The sequence below is a fragment of the Lepidochelys olivacea genome, assembly GCF_965140295.1.
Source record: "Lepidochelys olivacea isolate rLepOli2 genome assembly, chromosome: 6".
NCBI classification, from domain to species: Eukaryota; Metazoa; Chordata; order Testudines; family Cheloniidae; genus Lepidochelys; species Lepidochelys olivacea.
The window spans coordinates 31,388,603-31,402,847 of record NC_140416.1 but is presented as its reverse complement, the minus strand read 5'-3'; the positions used below and the strand labels follow the sequence as shown (position 1 = coordinate 31,402,847).

Below are 14,245 nucleotides of genomic sequence, written 5' to 3'. Positions count from 1 at the left end.
AGTAAATCTGCGCAAAACCCCCAAACTATTTTAACTAATGAACTATTTTATCAGATTCTAAAAGCTCCATTTGATATAGTCTGTCTTACTGTCTGTATCTACAGATATACACAGGGAATATTAATATGAAATACTGTCCTATTAAAATGTATGACTATGACAGCATGATTTGTTAAAGCACAGTACATTCCAAATGTTGTACATATTTTTAATGATTTGTTTAAATACTTTGGCAAAGTGATGGCTAGGACTGCATACCTTTACATCACAGTCAAATGTACCCACAACAGCAGAAATTTATTTAAATAATATTCCATATAAAATTAAAAAAATGTTTTGTTTTATTTATTTTTCTGGTTTACAAAAATGTGTCCACTTCTCATGTGTCTGGATGCACGTACAGTTTAAAAATGCCACCAAATTAGTTAACCAGTGCTAATCAAACATGCATTATATTTCATCCCACAAAGCTAGAGTATACGTAATCCCAATTAAATTCCTGCTTTAACCTATTCAGGTAAAAGTCTGAGAAAACAGATGGGATTTAAATTGTGCTGTGAAGGTCAACAAACTTTAGTCATGCAGGGGAGGTGACTTCCAGTGTCTCCAGATAATTAAATCTAGGGTCTGTTGAACAATAGCTGGTTCTGTTATGTTGCAAAGTGAGGAAGATCTGGTCTTTCAGGTAGCTAAGATCCTTTCAGAATCAAAACCAGCTCATTGAATTACATCTGGAGCCACACAGGGAGCCAGTGCAGTCTTTGGATACTGATGTAATGTGTCAAGTATCAGGGGGTAGCCGTGTTAGTCTGTATTCACAAAAACAAGGAGTCCAGTGGCACCTTAAAGGCTAACATTTATTTGGGCATAAGCTTTCGTGGTGTAATGTGCTCCCTTTGGCTAGCCTCATTAAGTGGGTGAGTTGCTATGCTCAGCAGCAGGTGTAGCTTCTACATGGTCATCAGGTGTAATGCCATGTAGAGTGTATTACAGGACTCTCATCTAGACATCATAAAACCAAGAATGACAATAGCAAGATACACATTCAAGAGAATAGTTGAGCTAAATAAGGATGAAAAAGTTACTACAGCCACTGATAGATGTATGTGAGACCCTCAGAGCAGATACAGTCACCCATCACCAGTTACTAGGATCTCACTGAAAGGTATTAATTGAACCACATGTGATCCTATCCATTTCTGCCAGGTCCACAGTTAGTTCAAGAAAACTTTGTGATCAGTGACATCAGACTTCTGACAGACTAGAAGGAGTCAAACATACCAACAATATGTGTATAATAGTGCAGTATGAAGTATTTGCCAGTTTTCAGTCTCTTTAAAGTACTATAGCATAATTTTTGTAAAAGACTAAAGAGGATAAATGGCTGGTTTGGCATCCTAATTGTCCATATTGAATAGACTTAGGCCCTGCTCCTGCAGGTGACTTCAGAGGACCTCTGTATGCATTCGGGGTGTACCCATTTACAGTTTTATGTTCAAGTCCTTACTTGTTTCTTTTAAACAGAAACCAGTTATTAATTATTTTTCATACAGTTTGACAGCACTCCATTTTTTATACGAAAACGAGGAAACAGTTATTCTCCTTCGTGGCAATGTGTGGGATTTTAAGTCAGTATTTTGGTACTTTTTAATAATTACAACAGTAGAGTGTCTGTGCATATAGTGTTTTCTATAAAGCTGTTGGGATTTTCTTATAGTTAGCTAAAAATAATATGTGTTTGTGATTCTTTCAAAGATTCTATGCAATATATAATTTTTTTCTTTCTAAGCGATCCTGATCCTTAAAAATTCTAAAAATATTTCTTTGTAGGAATACTAACCTTATTTAATTTCTATTAATTAACTGAAGTGTATCTGTTTTCAAGGGAACAAAAGAGACTGAAGGTGAAGAGGAGGAGTCTGGTTTAATTCAGCCTGCTGAAGTATTTGCTCCCAAAAGCCTGGTGTTGGTGTCCAGACTAGATTATCCAGAAATTTTCAGGGTAAAGAACTCCCAGCTGCCATTTGTAATATGTGTCAGTGTACAAATCTGTTTTTAATGAGCAGCAGTGACAAGTAGTTTTGATTTAAAACATCTCCGCATTGGTTTGGGAATTTACCAGAACAAGTAGAATTAGACTGTACTAAATAAAAATCAATGTCTAGGAGACTGAATGCCCCTATGGGTTAATGCAGTGCCCTTTTACTCACAGAAGGCCTAGTTTTAAACCTACATAGACCACAAAATAAAGTCTTTCTGAGCTCAGCTAAAAGCCTAATGAAAAAAATCTTCATGACAAAACCACTCCTTATAGGTAAAATTAATCTCATCTGATACAATTTGTTTAAGAATTAAGTAAGTATCAAGTATTATAGTATATGAATTATCTTCCTACCTATAAAGTGAGTGAATTATTTACTCTTCCAGATCAATTTAAGTTATATAAAGATTCTAAGGAATCTATGATTTCTTTCAGTTGGTATTGTGACTGACCTGAAGTAAACAGAAAACTTAAATTTTTATCAGGCCTCTAGCACTTTCAGTGAAGCAAAAATAGTACAGCCTAGTAATGCAAGAATAATTCATTTAATAGTAGGTTGCTGCCACAGTGTTGAAACTATTTGTAACTGGATAACTCCTCACAAATTGATCCATTTTTCAGAATTTTCAATATTTTCGCCAGCTAAAAATAGAAGGCAGCCAAAGTGCCATTACCAAGCAGTGTAATTTACTCTCTCCCTTCCTTCTCTAAGACTTATTGGGAATCAATAGTGAATCATCTATTGCTAAACAAATAGCTTTATCAGTTTTGTCAAACTTACGATGATAACCCTTAATCAAAATTGAAGAAATGCAAAATAAAAATAGTAGTGCTAAAATGTCAGTGCTGTTTATTTTAAAATATGCTTTTTATTGAAATAACAAAAATACAAACTGTAAATAGAGAAGACATACAAATGTGGATCACTGATCCTCAGAATAATATTAGGATTATAGTGGTAAAATTGTAGGCATCAGTCCTGATTCAGATTCTGTGAGCATGGACCCCTGCACTGACATAAATTCCCAGTGATTTAGTGGTACTTTACATAAACATGGAGATTTATGGAAGGAGGAAGAGAACTCAGATTAAGCATTATATTTCTTATTGAAATGTGGGGTATTCACACTCTGTAGAGTTTGTGAAATCCAACAGGAATTCAGCGGGGTTGATGTGACATTTCTGCAACTGAATTAATTCTTTTACAGAAAATTACTTTTTCTCCTTTTGGAATGTACTTTACCATATTAAGATTGTCCTAGGACATGTTTATTTTAAAGTTGTTGTATATTTATCAGCAATTATCAGCGTTTGTCTTCCCCACATAAAATTGTATATATTTATTATTCAACTTTTTAGGCTTGCCTTGGCTTGATCTACACTGTGCATGTGGACAGCCTGAGTGTGTCCTTGGAGAGTCTCATTGCAAATCTCTGTTCATGCCTTGTCCCTGCGGTCGGAGGCTCTCAGGTAAGTGGGAAAAGGAGTATTTTTCCAGTTAATTTAATTTATGAAGAAAACAAAAAATAAATTCTTTAGATATTTTCATTGAAAAAAAGGATCATAGTTCAGCTGAGTGTTGTCCCTGTAGCCTGCCTTCTAAAGACAGCAAAAATTCCATTCCAGGTCAAGGTCAAAGGGTTAATTTTGTTACTGGATTTGCCTGTTACAAGGCATAGTAACAAATCAAGCAGTTTGTTATAAGTGTGACTTTTTTTTAATACTATGTGTTCAGAAATAATTTTGTTTTATGCATTTTTTTCTTGGGAGCTCTGTTATGTGTCCTCCTTTTTCATTCACTTTCTGTGTGGGTGTGATGGTATAGTTCAAGATTCCATTGCCCCTTTAAGACAATAGCTACTTCGGTGCTAATTGTTTTTGACTCTCATTTTTATGAAGCACAAACATGATTATGAAGTAACAACATATTTATTCAGATTTCTAAAATGCAACTGAAGGTGTCCAAAATACTCCATAAACTAAAAATTACAGACTAACAAAGGGGTGTCCATAAGTATATCTGCCTCAGCAGTCTTAACGAAGAGAGAAAAACGTTGCTTTCAATACAGATGTTGTCCAGGAATGTAATATGTGGTGATGCTGTAAGTCAAAAGTATAAAGTAACAATTATTTAATGAAGAAATAAATTATTTAGTAGTCATTCTTACATGTAGTTAAAATAGAAATAGCATATTATGGCAAGATAATGAGAGCCACCAATCTCTCTCTGTGAATGCACAATGCTACAGAATTATCAAAGTTAACTGGAAGAATAAATACATTTTCATGTGAATTGAACTACAAGTAACTCCTATGCTGATGAATGTAATTGGTGAGTAATATACTGTAGCTGGAAGTCAGGTTGCCATGAAGATTATAGATTCTTGATAACTGACATTCTCAGGCCTGGTTATCTACAGTGTCTACTAACTGAAAAATCTCTCATCATTTTTATAGAAATGTGATCTGTATACTGTAAACTAAACAGACTAGTGGATAGTCCATTTTTCTAATCCTAGTTTCATCCAGGATAATTGGGAAGATTTCTTTCAGGGTTTTTGGACTTTTCTAAATGAGGAAAAATTGCACTCTAAAATTTTAGCTATTTTAAAGCTTCTTCAGGACCTGAAATTCTCTTGATGTTATACTAATTTCCTATAGCTCTAACATAATCTTATTCAGTAATGTTTATTATATTCACTATCGTATCTGAAACTGTTGACAAACTTACAATTAACTAACAAGCACTGAAAGGACTGATTCAAATAAATCTTTTTTTTTTTTAAAGCAACATATCGCTAAGATTTTTTTCTTCCCTTCTTTCAAGTTTCCTTCTTTGTCACCCAGTCTCCCTATTCTTTACCTTCAACATCCTCGACTAGTTTAGTAGGTATTTCTAAGGAGGTAGTCTTGTTATAAAGCTGAGATGGTTCTTAAATTTTGTCCTGAAAATGGTGAGGCTCATGGTTATTTTAAATATCTCTAATCTTCAGTATATGCTACTTATCAAGAGTGGAAACGGAGACCTTGGAAATGGGAACTAGTTAGCATAAATCATAAACTTTTCATCTCTGCAGATGGACACTTTCCACCACACAATTTGGCTTGATGGGCAATCTGCCAAAGAGTCACAGGTTTGCAGTAGGAAGTCAAAATTGATATGCATCACCAGTACAGTGTGGAGGAGCTTACAGCTGATCCTAGCTGTACTGTTCTTTTTTCAGTTAGTGCTTTTAGTCCTTAACCTTTCATCAGCACCAAAATCACTCTCACAAAATAAAATCTAGGAAAAAAAAAAAAAGATCTTCAAATATTGGTGTTGCATTTCTCTAATATGCAGAAATGGGAAGCATTTTTGAACATTGGAGAAGCTATAATCTCCAATGTTCCTTGGGTGAGAACCCAGGTCTTTGTTCAGTAGCTTAAATAGTGAGACATCCCTGAAAATTGGATTATAAAACTGTAATGTTGAATTGCTAAATTGAATTTAGTATGCATGTTCTGTACACTTTGCCTCTCTTCTCTCCTATGGGCCCTCAGTTTCCTTGAGGAAACCCTGTAGATTCCCAGCTCTTTCCCATTTTGATTCCATTCCCCACTTTGTAGGCCTCCTCTATTAAATAGAAATTTCATCAGTTGGCCAGTGCCACTCTTTAATCAGATGAAAGGGTCACTGTTGATGTAAGATGCTCCCTTCTCCTTTAACTTTAAACAGTAGAGATCTTCACTTGCACAGCATCCTGCCCTTTCTTGGTAGGGGCAAGTGACTAAACTAAGGAATTCTCATGGAGCCTAGGTTCTTACATGACAGTGCACACAGCTACCACTACCTAGGTTGTTGGGGCTAACCCATGAGTTGCCTATTTATTTTATTTTACTGTGGGCTTTTTTAATTATTGCAGTGGGAGAAAAAGGTTTGGGAGACTATTAGATACTTGCCTTAGTTTAAAGGAGAAAAGACATAAGCTTAGGGTCTTTTCCTCAGACCTGTTCACAACCCTTTTAACATTGACTGAAACAGAAAACTACAAACAGTATCTGTGAGGATTTCCCCACCATCAGCACTGCCATACAGATTAATTTGGCTTACAGTTTTCTTTCCTCGTGCCTGGAAACCCTTGTCTTCCTTTCAGATATACCAACCTAATGTGTTCTTCGACTGGTTCACACCTGTACGTTCATGTCCAGCACAAGCAGAGCTGGAAAGTTTTCTGTGCAGTACCCAGTGGGGGAGTGCACATACCGCATGCCTCCTTATGGCCCCTCCTGAGGCTATTTAAGAGTGGCAGTGCCCCAACTCCCTTCACTTCATTCTCACAACCTGGGCGTGAGTCAGAGATCTCTCTGTGTGGTGTACCTCAGGGTTACTATGCAGTTGGCAGTTTTTCCCATATGTGCTTTTGTTTTTCGTTTTCTGAAGTTAGTTGTAGTTTAGCAGTAGTAGCTAGCGGTTAGTAATAGTTTAGATAGTTTTAGTAGATTAGGATACAGTCTGGAGATATGCCACCACCAGGCTTCAAACATTATCCCTCATGTGGGTTAGCCTTCCCAAACAGTGATCCCCACACATTCTACCTCTTATGCCTCCGTGAGGGGCACATCAAAGAGAAGTGTGGTATTTGTCATTCTTTTTAAAAGAGAATACAAATCTTTAGAGACTCATGCCTCAAACAGCACCTTATGGAACAGATGAGGTGGCCTGTTTTGCCCAGTCCTCCAGCTCCAGCACTGGGCTCTGAGGTAACCACAGTCTCAGACAGGCTTCTGAACTCAGACTCTTCTCAACAAATGAGAAGAGGTTGATCCTCCTCTAGAGAGCCACTATGAATAAGAACCCATAAAACAAACAGGAGACATTCCAAGTCCAAAAAGGACTCCAAACTTCTCTGGGACTTGTCTGGAGCACAGTGTAGAGTCGGGCCTTCATCCTATCTCTCCCTGGTACCAAGATGAGATTGTATTGCTATTGTACTATCGACTTCAGCACCACAGCAGGATGTACATTGAGTTCAGTGCCAACAGACTCAAGTCCAGCACCAGTTCTTTCGGACCCATCAATGCTGCAGGCTTTTAAAGCCTGTCTGACCTCCTTAGCATTTTTGTCCCAGTGGCACAAGACTCTTTAATTGAAGATATACCTTCAGCCATTCTGTGGTGGAATGGAATCCAATGACTGTACCAGTACTCAGAGTAGCAGCCGTGTTAGTCTGTATCCATAAAAAGAACAGGAGGACTTGTGGCACCTTAGAGACTAACAAATTTATTAGAGCATAAGCTTTTGTGAGCTACAGCTGGAAATGGCCCACCTTGATTATCACGACAAAAGGTCCCCCCCTTGCCCCTCTGGCTCTCCTGCTGGTAATAGCTCACCTTTCCTGATCACTCTTGTTACAGTCTGTATGGTAACACCCATTGTTTCATGTTCTCCGTGTATATAAAATCTCCCTACTATATTTTCCACTGTATGCATCCGATGAAGTGAGCTGTAGCTTACGAACGCTTATGCTCTAATAAATTTGTTAGTCTCTAAGGTGCCACAAGTCCTCCTTTTCTTTTTACCAGTACTGGCTTTGATTCGGAGAGGCAGTAAAGATGCTCCCCTGGCACCAACTTCAGTATTGCTCTCTACCAGATTGGTATAATCTTTGACTTTGAAATCTGTGTCAATGGTTTCTCATGCACCTCAAGTTTTGGCACCAAATTATTAATCTGTTATGACATCAGCACCACTTGAAAGGCCTCTTCATGGCACCAAAATTTGAGGGGCCCGTTAACATATTGGAGTGCATCTTGGATTCCGACCATTGTACCAATCTTGGTACTGACGTTGCTGACTTCCCTCTGGGCTATGGACTCATTAGGATGCTTGATAGCCCTTCCAGGCATGGCTTCTCCACTACCCACAGTTTTTTGGAGGTTTCTTCCAATTCTGACTCAGAATCCTCCTCTTCACCTTCCCCTCCTAGATGAAAATTGAAGAGAGCCTCTGACATGTATGTGGAAGGGGAGCATCAGTACTGAGAGGAGAGCCACCTTGGTACTGGGAGCAGCCTGCTTTGGCTGAGTCCATACTGGCCTCCGAGTCCATACCCACTGCATCCGTGGACCTATTGGCACTCCTGAGAAGTTTCTTGATTGTAGACCTGTTCCAGAGGAAAGTCCCCACCACTAAGCCACCCTGAAGAGCTGCTGGTTTCATAGCAGAACTCACAGGCACCTTCTGTTGAGCCACCACAACATCAACCTGAACCTATGGCCCAGGTTTCGGTTGTGGTGCAGAAAGAGCCCATTCCTCCTGTACCATTGTCGTCGTCTTTGCCTGAGGACCCTTTGAGCCGAATGATTTTAAGTTGTAGCAGGATCTTTTAAGGAGGATGGCGGCAGAATTTGACATTCAGGCTGAATGTGTCCAAGAGAGGACGCATAGACTTCTGAACATCTTGCAATCATCAGCCCCTGGGAGGATTGCTCTTCCAGTGAACAAAGCACTTTTCAGAGTAGCAGCCATGTTAGTCTGTATTCGCAAAAATAAATGGAGTACTTGTGGCACCTTAGAGACTAACCAATTTATTTGAGCATAAGCTTTCGTGAGCATAAGCTGTAGCTCACGAAAGCTTATGCTCAAATAAATTGGTTAGTCTCTAAGGTGCCACAAGTACTCCTTTTCTTAAAGCACTTTTGTCACTCACTAAAACCTTGTGGAATACACTGGCTTCCACAACTCCCACTCATAAGCATACAGAAAAACACTACCATGTTTCCATGCATAGCTGCGCGTGTTTTTATTCCCACCCAGCTCCCAACTCCTTTGTGCTCACTGCTGCCAATGAAAGATCTCATCAGGATAGGTACAGATCTACACCCAAGAAAAAAAAGAATTTAAAAAACTTGATGTGTTGGGGAGAAAGATTTATCTGATTTTGTCGTTACAGATGTACATAGCTAATCAGCAAGCGCTCTTATTGAAATATGACTTTCTTAATTGGTATTAATCAAAATTAGTTGATAAGCTCCTTGAGGACTCATGAGACAAGTTGAAATGTCACTGCAGTCAGCAGTCGTCAATGTCATAGATGCTTCCTCCAGAGTTATAGCATCTGCAATAACAATGAAAAGAGCCTGATTGCAAAACTCTGGTGTAGTCGCAGGTATTCAGCGGGCTATAGTGGACCTGTCTTTTGATGCTCACTACCTCTTTTCCAGCAGTGAAAGTAGGGCGGTCCGGTCCAGTACAAGATGTTTATAGCTGGTACGGCGTACTGGAAAGAGGAGCAGCGGAACGTGGGGCTGGGTCTCCTCCATCTGTACAGAAGCCCCGCTGGAGGACAGGGGTGGTACAGCTGCGGCGGAGGAGCTGTGGACGTGAGGCCCACCCGGTGGCCCCATGTTCTGCTCCTTTCCCCGCTGCCCCTCCCAGTGGGGAATGGAGCAGAACTCCCAGCCCTGCCCCCTGCTCTTCCACATAGCTGCATCTCTTCTGGCTCCCAGCAGCAGCACCACTGGAGGACAGGGTTGATGTGGCTGGGAGTGCTACAGCCGCCGGAGGAGCTGCCAGTGTTCTGATCCTTTCCCCACTGCGGTTCCTGGGAGAGCCCTGAACTGCAGGGCTCTCCTGGGAACCACAGCGGGGAAAGGAACAGAATGTGGGGCCACTGGGTGGCCCCATGCTGGCAGCTTCTCCGGCAAAGCTGCTGTACCACCCCCAGCCCTGTCCTCTGGCTGCTGTACAGACGGAGAAGACCCTGTGTAGAAGGGCTGGAGTGGTAGAGCAGCCCCACGTTCTGCTCCTTTTACTGCTATGGTTCTGAAGGCACAGCGGGAGGACAGAGCCCTCCCCCTCCCCAGGTAAGGGGGGGGTGGATCATGGAGAGGGGACAGGGAGAGTGTGGGGGCCCTGGGCTAGAGGTGGGGTAGGGAGGAGTCATGTGGAGGGTCATGTGAGGAGGTCACGTGCCCCTGGTGCCCCGCCCCATACCAGTAAGAAGTGGATTCCACTTGCACCACTGGTCTTTTTCAACAAGACTGATGACACCATGCCGTTATTAAAAGACTGCTGTGCCGTGTTAGGAGTCTATGCTTCAGTCTCTAAAAATATGACAGTACATACCATACAAACAACAACGTCAGCAGCAGTACAGACAGCTATTCTACAGGCACCCCACATACCATTCTAGACAATATGACTTCTCTAAGGAGAGACATAAGTCTCAGAGGAGGAGGCCTTCCGGTTTGAGCTCCAACTAACATTCTCATAGTCATTTGTTGCTAGGGAAATAGGCTATTTCACATCTCCCTCGAGGACAGCAATCCAGTTTTGAGTGATCTAACAGTCATGTCCCCTCCATATGGGGACAGATTGTCCTGCTTTCTTAGTGCTTGGGGCACTTTAACCACCGACAAATGGGTGCTAAACATGGTGACTCTGGGATATTCTGTCCAGTTGATATCTATCCCCCATCCCTTTTCAGGGACCAATCTCACAAGTCTCTGCTCCTCTAAGAAGCATCAGGGCCCATAGAGGTAATTCCCCTACCACATAGTGGCAAGAGGTTCTACTCTTGGTACTTTTTTGATCACCAATGTAAAAGGCGGTTGGAGACCCATTCTGGACCTTTGTAATCTCAACAAGTTTATTTAGTATGTGAAGTTCTGCATGGTTATCCTGGGATAATTCCTTCTCTCACGAGATCACAATGACTAGTGTGCTGACCTCAATATTCATGACACCTACTTTCATCTGGCAGTGCTACCAAGTCACAGGAAGATCCTGAGATTTGTTGATGGTCACCATTATCAGTAGACGGTGCTTTCCTATGGACTGTCCTCAGCCCCTTTGCATATTTTCCAAGTGCTTGGCAGTAGTGGCCACCCATTTGAGGAGAAAAGGGATTCACATCTTCCCTTTACCTGGACGAATGGTTAGTTCAGGCAGATCTGAAAGCCAGGTTCTCCATCGTGTCCATGTCACATGTATTTTTGATTGTGTCAGCCTCAGGATTAACAGAGAAGAATCCATGGTACTTCCAACACATGAATCATGTTCTTTGGGGCCCTACTCAATTCAACAAAATTGATGGCCTTTCTCCCTGCAGAGATTTCAACTAATTTGCCAAATCTGCCTGTCCCTCAAATCTCACCCCACAGTTATGATTGAGATATGTTTGAGCCTCTTGGGCCACTTATGTACTCCTGTATGCAAAGCTATGCCTGCATACTCTTCAAGTAGGGTAAAGTCTATCTACTGACCAAATTTCCACCCATTGAACAGATTGGCCAGAGTTCCCCCAGGGGTACTGAGTTCCGTGGATTGGTGGATGGGTCAGAACAATGTATGCAGAGATGTTCCCCTTTGCTCATCCACCTCCAGTAATGACCATAGTTACAGATGCTTTGAAATCAGGTTGGGAGGGGCACATTTAGGGTCTTTGTGAGCCCAGGAGGTATGGACTGAGCAAGAGGTGTCTCTGCATATCAACATGCATGAGCTCAAAGCAATTTTCAGTGTTATTGGTTATTCTTTTCCCACATCAGCGGCCTTTCTGTTCAGATTCTCACAGGCAGTATGTTTGTGACACATTATGTGAACAGGCAAGGGAGAACGTGGCCCAACCAACTCTGTCGAGAGGTGATGAACCTGTGATACTTTTGCATCACACCAGTGGCTGCTCACTTACAGTCAGTGTTCTCTAATCCAATGTTGGGCAGATTTCTCAAAGGTATTATTCCTCTCTATCACCCTATAAAGAATGCAGTTACTATGTGGGACTTAAATACAGTGCTGGCAGCTCTTATGGACTGCCATTTGAGCCTCTAGCTAATTACTCTCTAGCTCAACTTCCTCAGAAAATAGCTTTTTTCATTGCAACAATGTGAGCCAGAAAAGTGGGAGAATTTCAGTACTGGATGGCAGGCCCTCCATTTACAGAGTTCTTTGAAGATAAGGTGACCTTTAGACCACATCCAAAGTTTTTGACCAAAGTTGTATTATGATTTTCAGAAGCTTACTCCAGCAAGGATGAACAGTGTCTTCATACATTAGATGTGCGAAGAGCACTGGCATTCTGTTTAGATAGAATGAAGCCATTTCAAGCATCTCTCCTTGCCCGTTTGTTTCTTATTATGATAGAATGAAAGGTCAGGCAGTTTCAGCAGAGACTATCTCTAGATAGATTACAGCATGCATTACAATAGCCTACAGGGCAGCAGACCTTTCCCACACTGGAAAGACTCCTTGCTCATACCACAAGAGCACAAGCTATCTCTGTGGCCATCTTAAAAGACATTTCTATTCTGGACATAAATGCTGTTGTGTGGGCCTTTACTCAGCATCATGCTATCACAACTGCTTCCAGATCTGATGCAAACTTTGAAAAAACAATCTTGCTGTTGCTCTTCAAATAGACTCACCTCTTACCTGAACTGCTTGGGAGTCACCTGAGTGGAGTACAGATGTGAACCACTCGAAGAAAAGCAAATGGTTACTTACCTATTCTGTAACTGTTGTTCTTCAAGATGTAGTTTATACATGTATTCCTTGGCTCCCTTTCTGTCCCCTTTGCATTGGCGTCTTGAGCCTTATATTCTGGTACAAAAGAACTGTGGAAGGCTAAGGTGGTGCAGGCCTAAAATAGCCTTATAAGGGGCTACGAGGAAGTGTGCAGCACATGTGACAGCCTGACAGGTACTGCTATAGAAACCCTCTGGCTCCAGGTCATAGGAGTGCGCACGCACACCTGAGTGGAATACACATGTGAACAACACTTGGAAGAATAAAAACAATGAGGAGTCCTTGTGGCATCTTATAGACTAACACATTTTTTGGTCATAAGCTTTCATGGGCTAGAACCCACTTCGTCAGATGCATGGAGTGGAAAATACAGGAGCAGGTATAAATACATGAAAAGATGTGAGTTGCCTTACCAAGTGTGAGGTCAGTCTAACGAGACAATTTAATTAACAGCAGGATACCAAGGGAGGAAAAATAACTTTTGAAGTGGTAATGAGAGTGGCCCATTTCAGACAGTTGACAAGAAGGTGTGAGTAACAGTAGGGGGAAATTAGTATTGGAGAAATTAGGTTTAGGTTTTGTAATGACCCAACCACTCCCAATCTTTATTCAGGCCTAATCTGATGGTGTCCAGTTTGCAGATTAATTCCAGTTCTGCAGTTTCACATTGGAGTCTGTTTTTGAAGTTTTTTTTGTTGAAGAATTGCCACTTTTAGGTCTGTTGTTGAGTGACGGGGGAGATTGAAGTGTTCCCTACTGGTTTTTGAATGTTATGATTCTTGATGTCAGATTTGTGTCAACAAGGAGAAATTCAGATGTATATGATAGACTCTCCCACCAGTTTGCTTTGAAGAAAATCAAATATCTTTCCCACTATCTAGAGAGTCTCACTAAATTTTATTATAGGGCGATTGAAGTCTCTAGAAAGGTGGACTTAGCTGTACATAAGATTTTAACTGTTGTGGTGTTAGATTTAACAAAGTAGCACTGCACCGCAGATGTAAATTAAAAAACCAACTAGGTTAACATAATATGAATTTTGTATCAGAGCTGATGATATGAACCTTTGAAATGGTATGTTATGAATGCAGTCTGTCTTTAGTTAGGAAAATGAAAGCTTTTGAGGACAGAATTACGTCTTTACTCCACTTTGCCATATTTATTTTTCTAGGCTTTAAATATTGTAGACAAGAAAATAGGTAGAATTCCAGCAATAAATTACTTTGCACACCAACAGAATAATTGTTACAAATATTAACAGAACAGCAGATAATGTATTTCAGATGTATTTTATCTGGGGTCTGATATAAACAGCTTGATATTGTAAGGTCTATTATTATGACTCTGACTAAAGCGAACATTTCAGAAGTTCAGGTGTAAGCACTGCTGTATCAGTTGAACTTTGAATGATACTCATGACTGTGAATTTTTCTGTAGGAAGGATGTTGGGCATAAGCTATGCCTTATTGTGGCAGTGGTTGTATCAAAAATGCAGAGAAGCTGGATGGTATGAAATGATATGAAAGAAGAAGAATTACTCTCTGTGATTATTAGAGTCATTAAGATTAGCAAGGTTATCTTTTTCTGTTTTTTTTCTCATTTAAACTACTGAAGAAAATTAATCACAGTTTTAAAACACACTCATAAAGAAAATATTTGGTAGCAGACCTTAAACAGTTTCTGTAACAGATGATGAT

At 40.5% G+C, this 14,245-nt stretch overlaps 1 protein-coding gene across 5 annotated transcripts in view; it reads left to right on the top strand.

Annotated features, from left to right (window-relative positions):
• Window positions 1–14,245, top strand: part of SBF2 (SET binding factor 2) — a 555,237-nt gene that overhangs the window by 277,717 nt on the left and 263,275 nt on the right. For all 5 annotated transcript variants that reach the window (XM_084630065.1, XM_084630064.1, XM_084630063.1 and 2 more), the window contains exons 4-5: window positions 1,886–2,002; window positions 3,401–3,511. In XM_084630065.1, coding sequence (XP_084486191.1) covers window positions 1,886–2,002; window positions 3,401–3,511 — 228 coding nt within the window. The remainder of the gene's footprint in view (window positions 1–1,885; window positions 2,003–3,400; window positions 3,512–14,245) is intronic.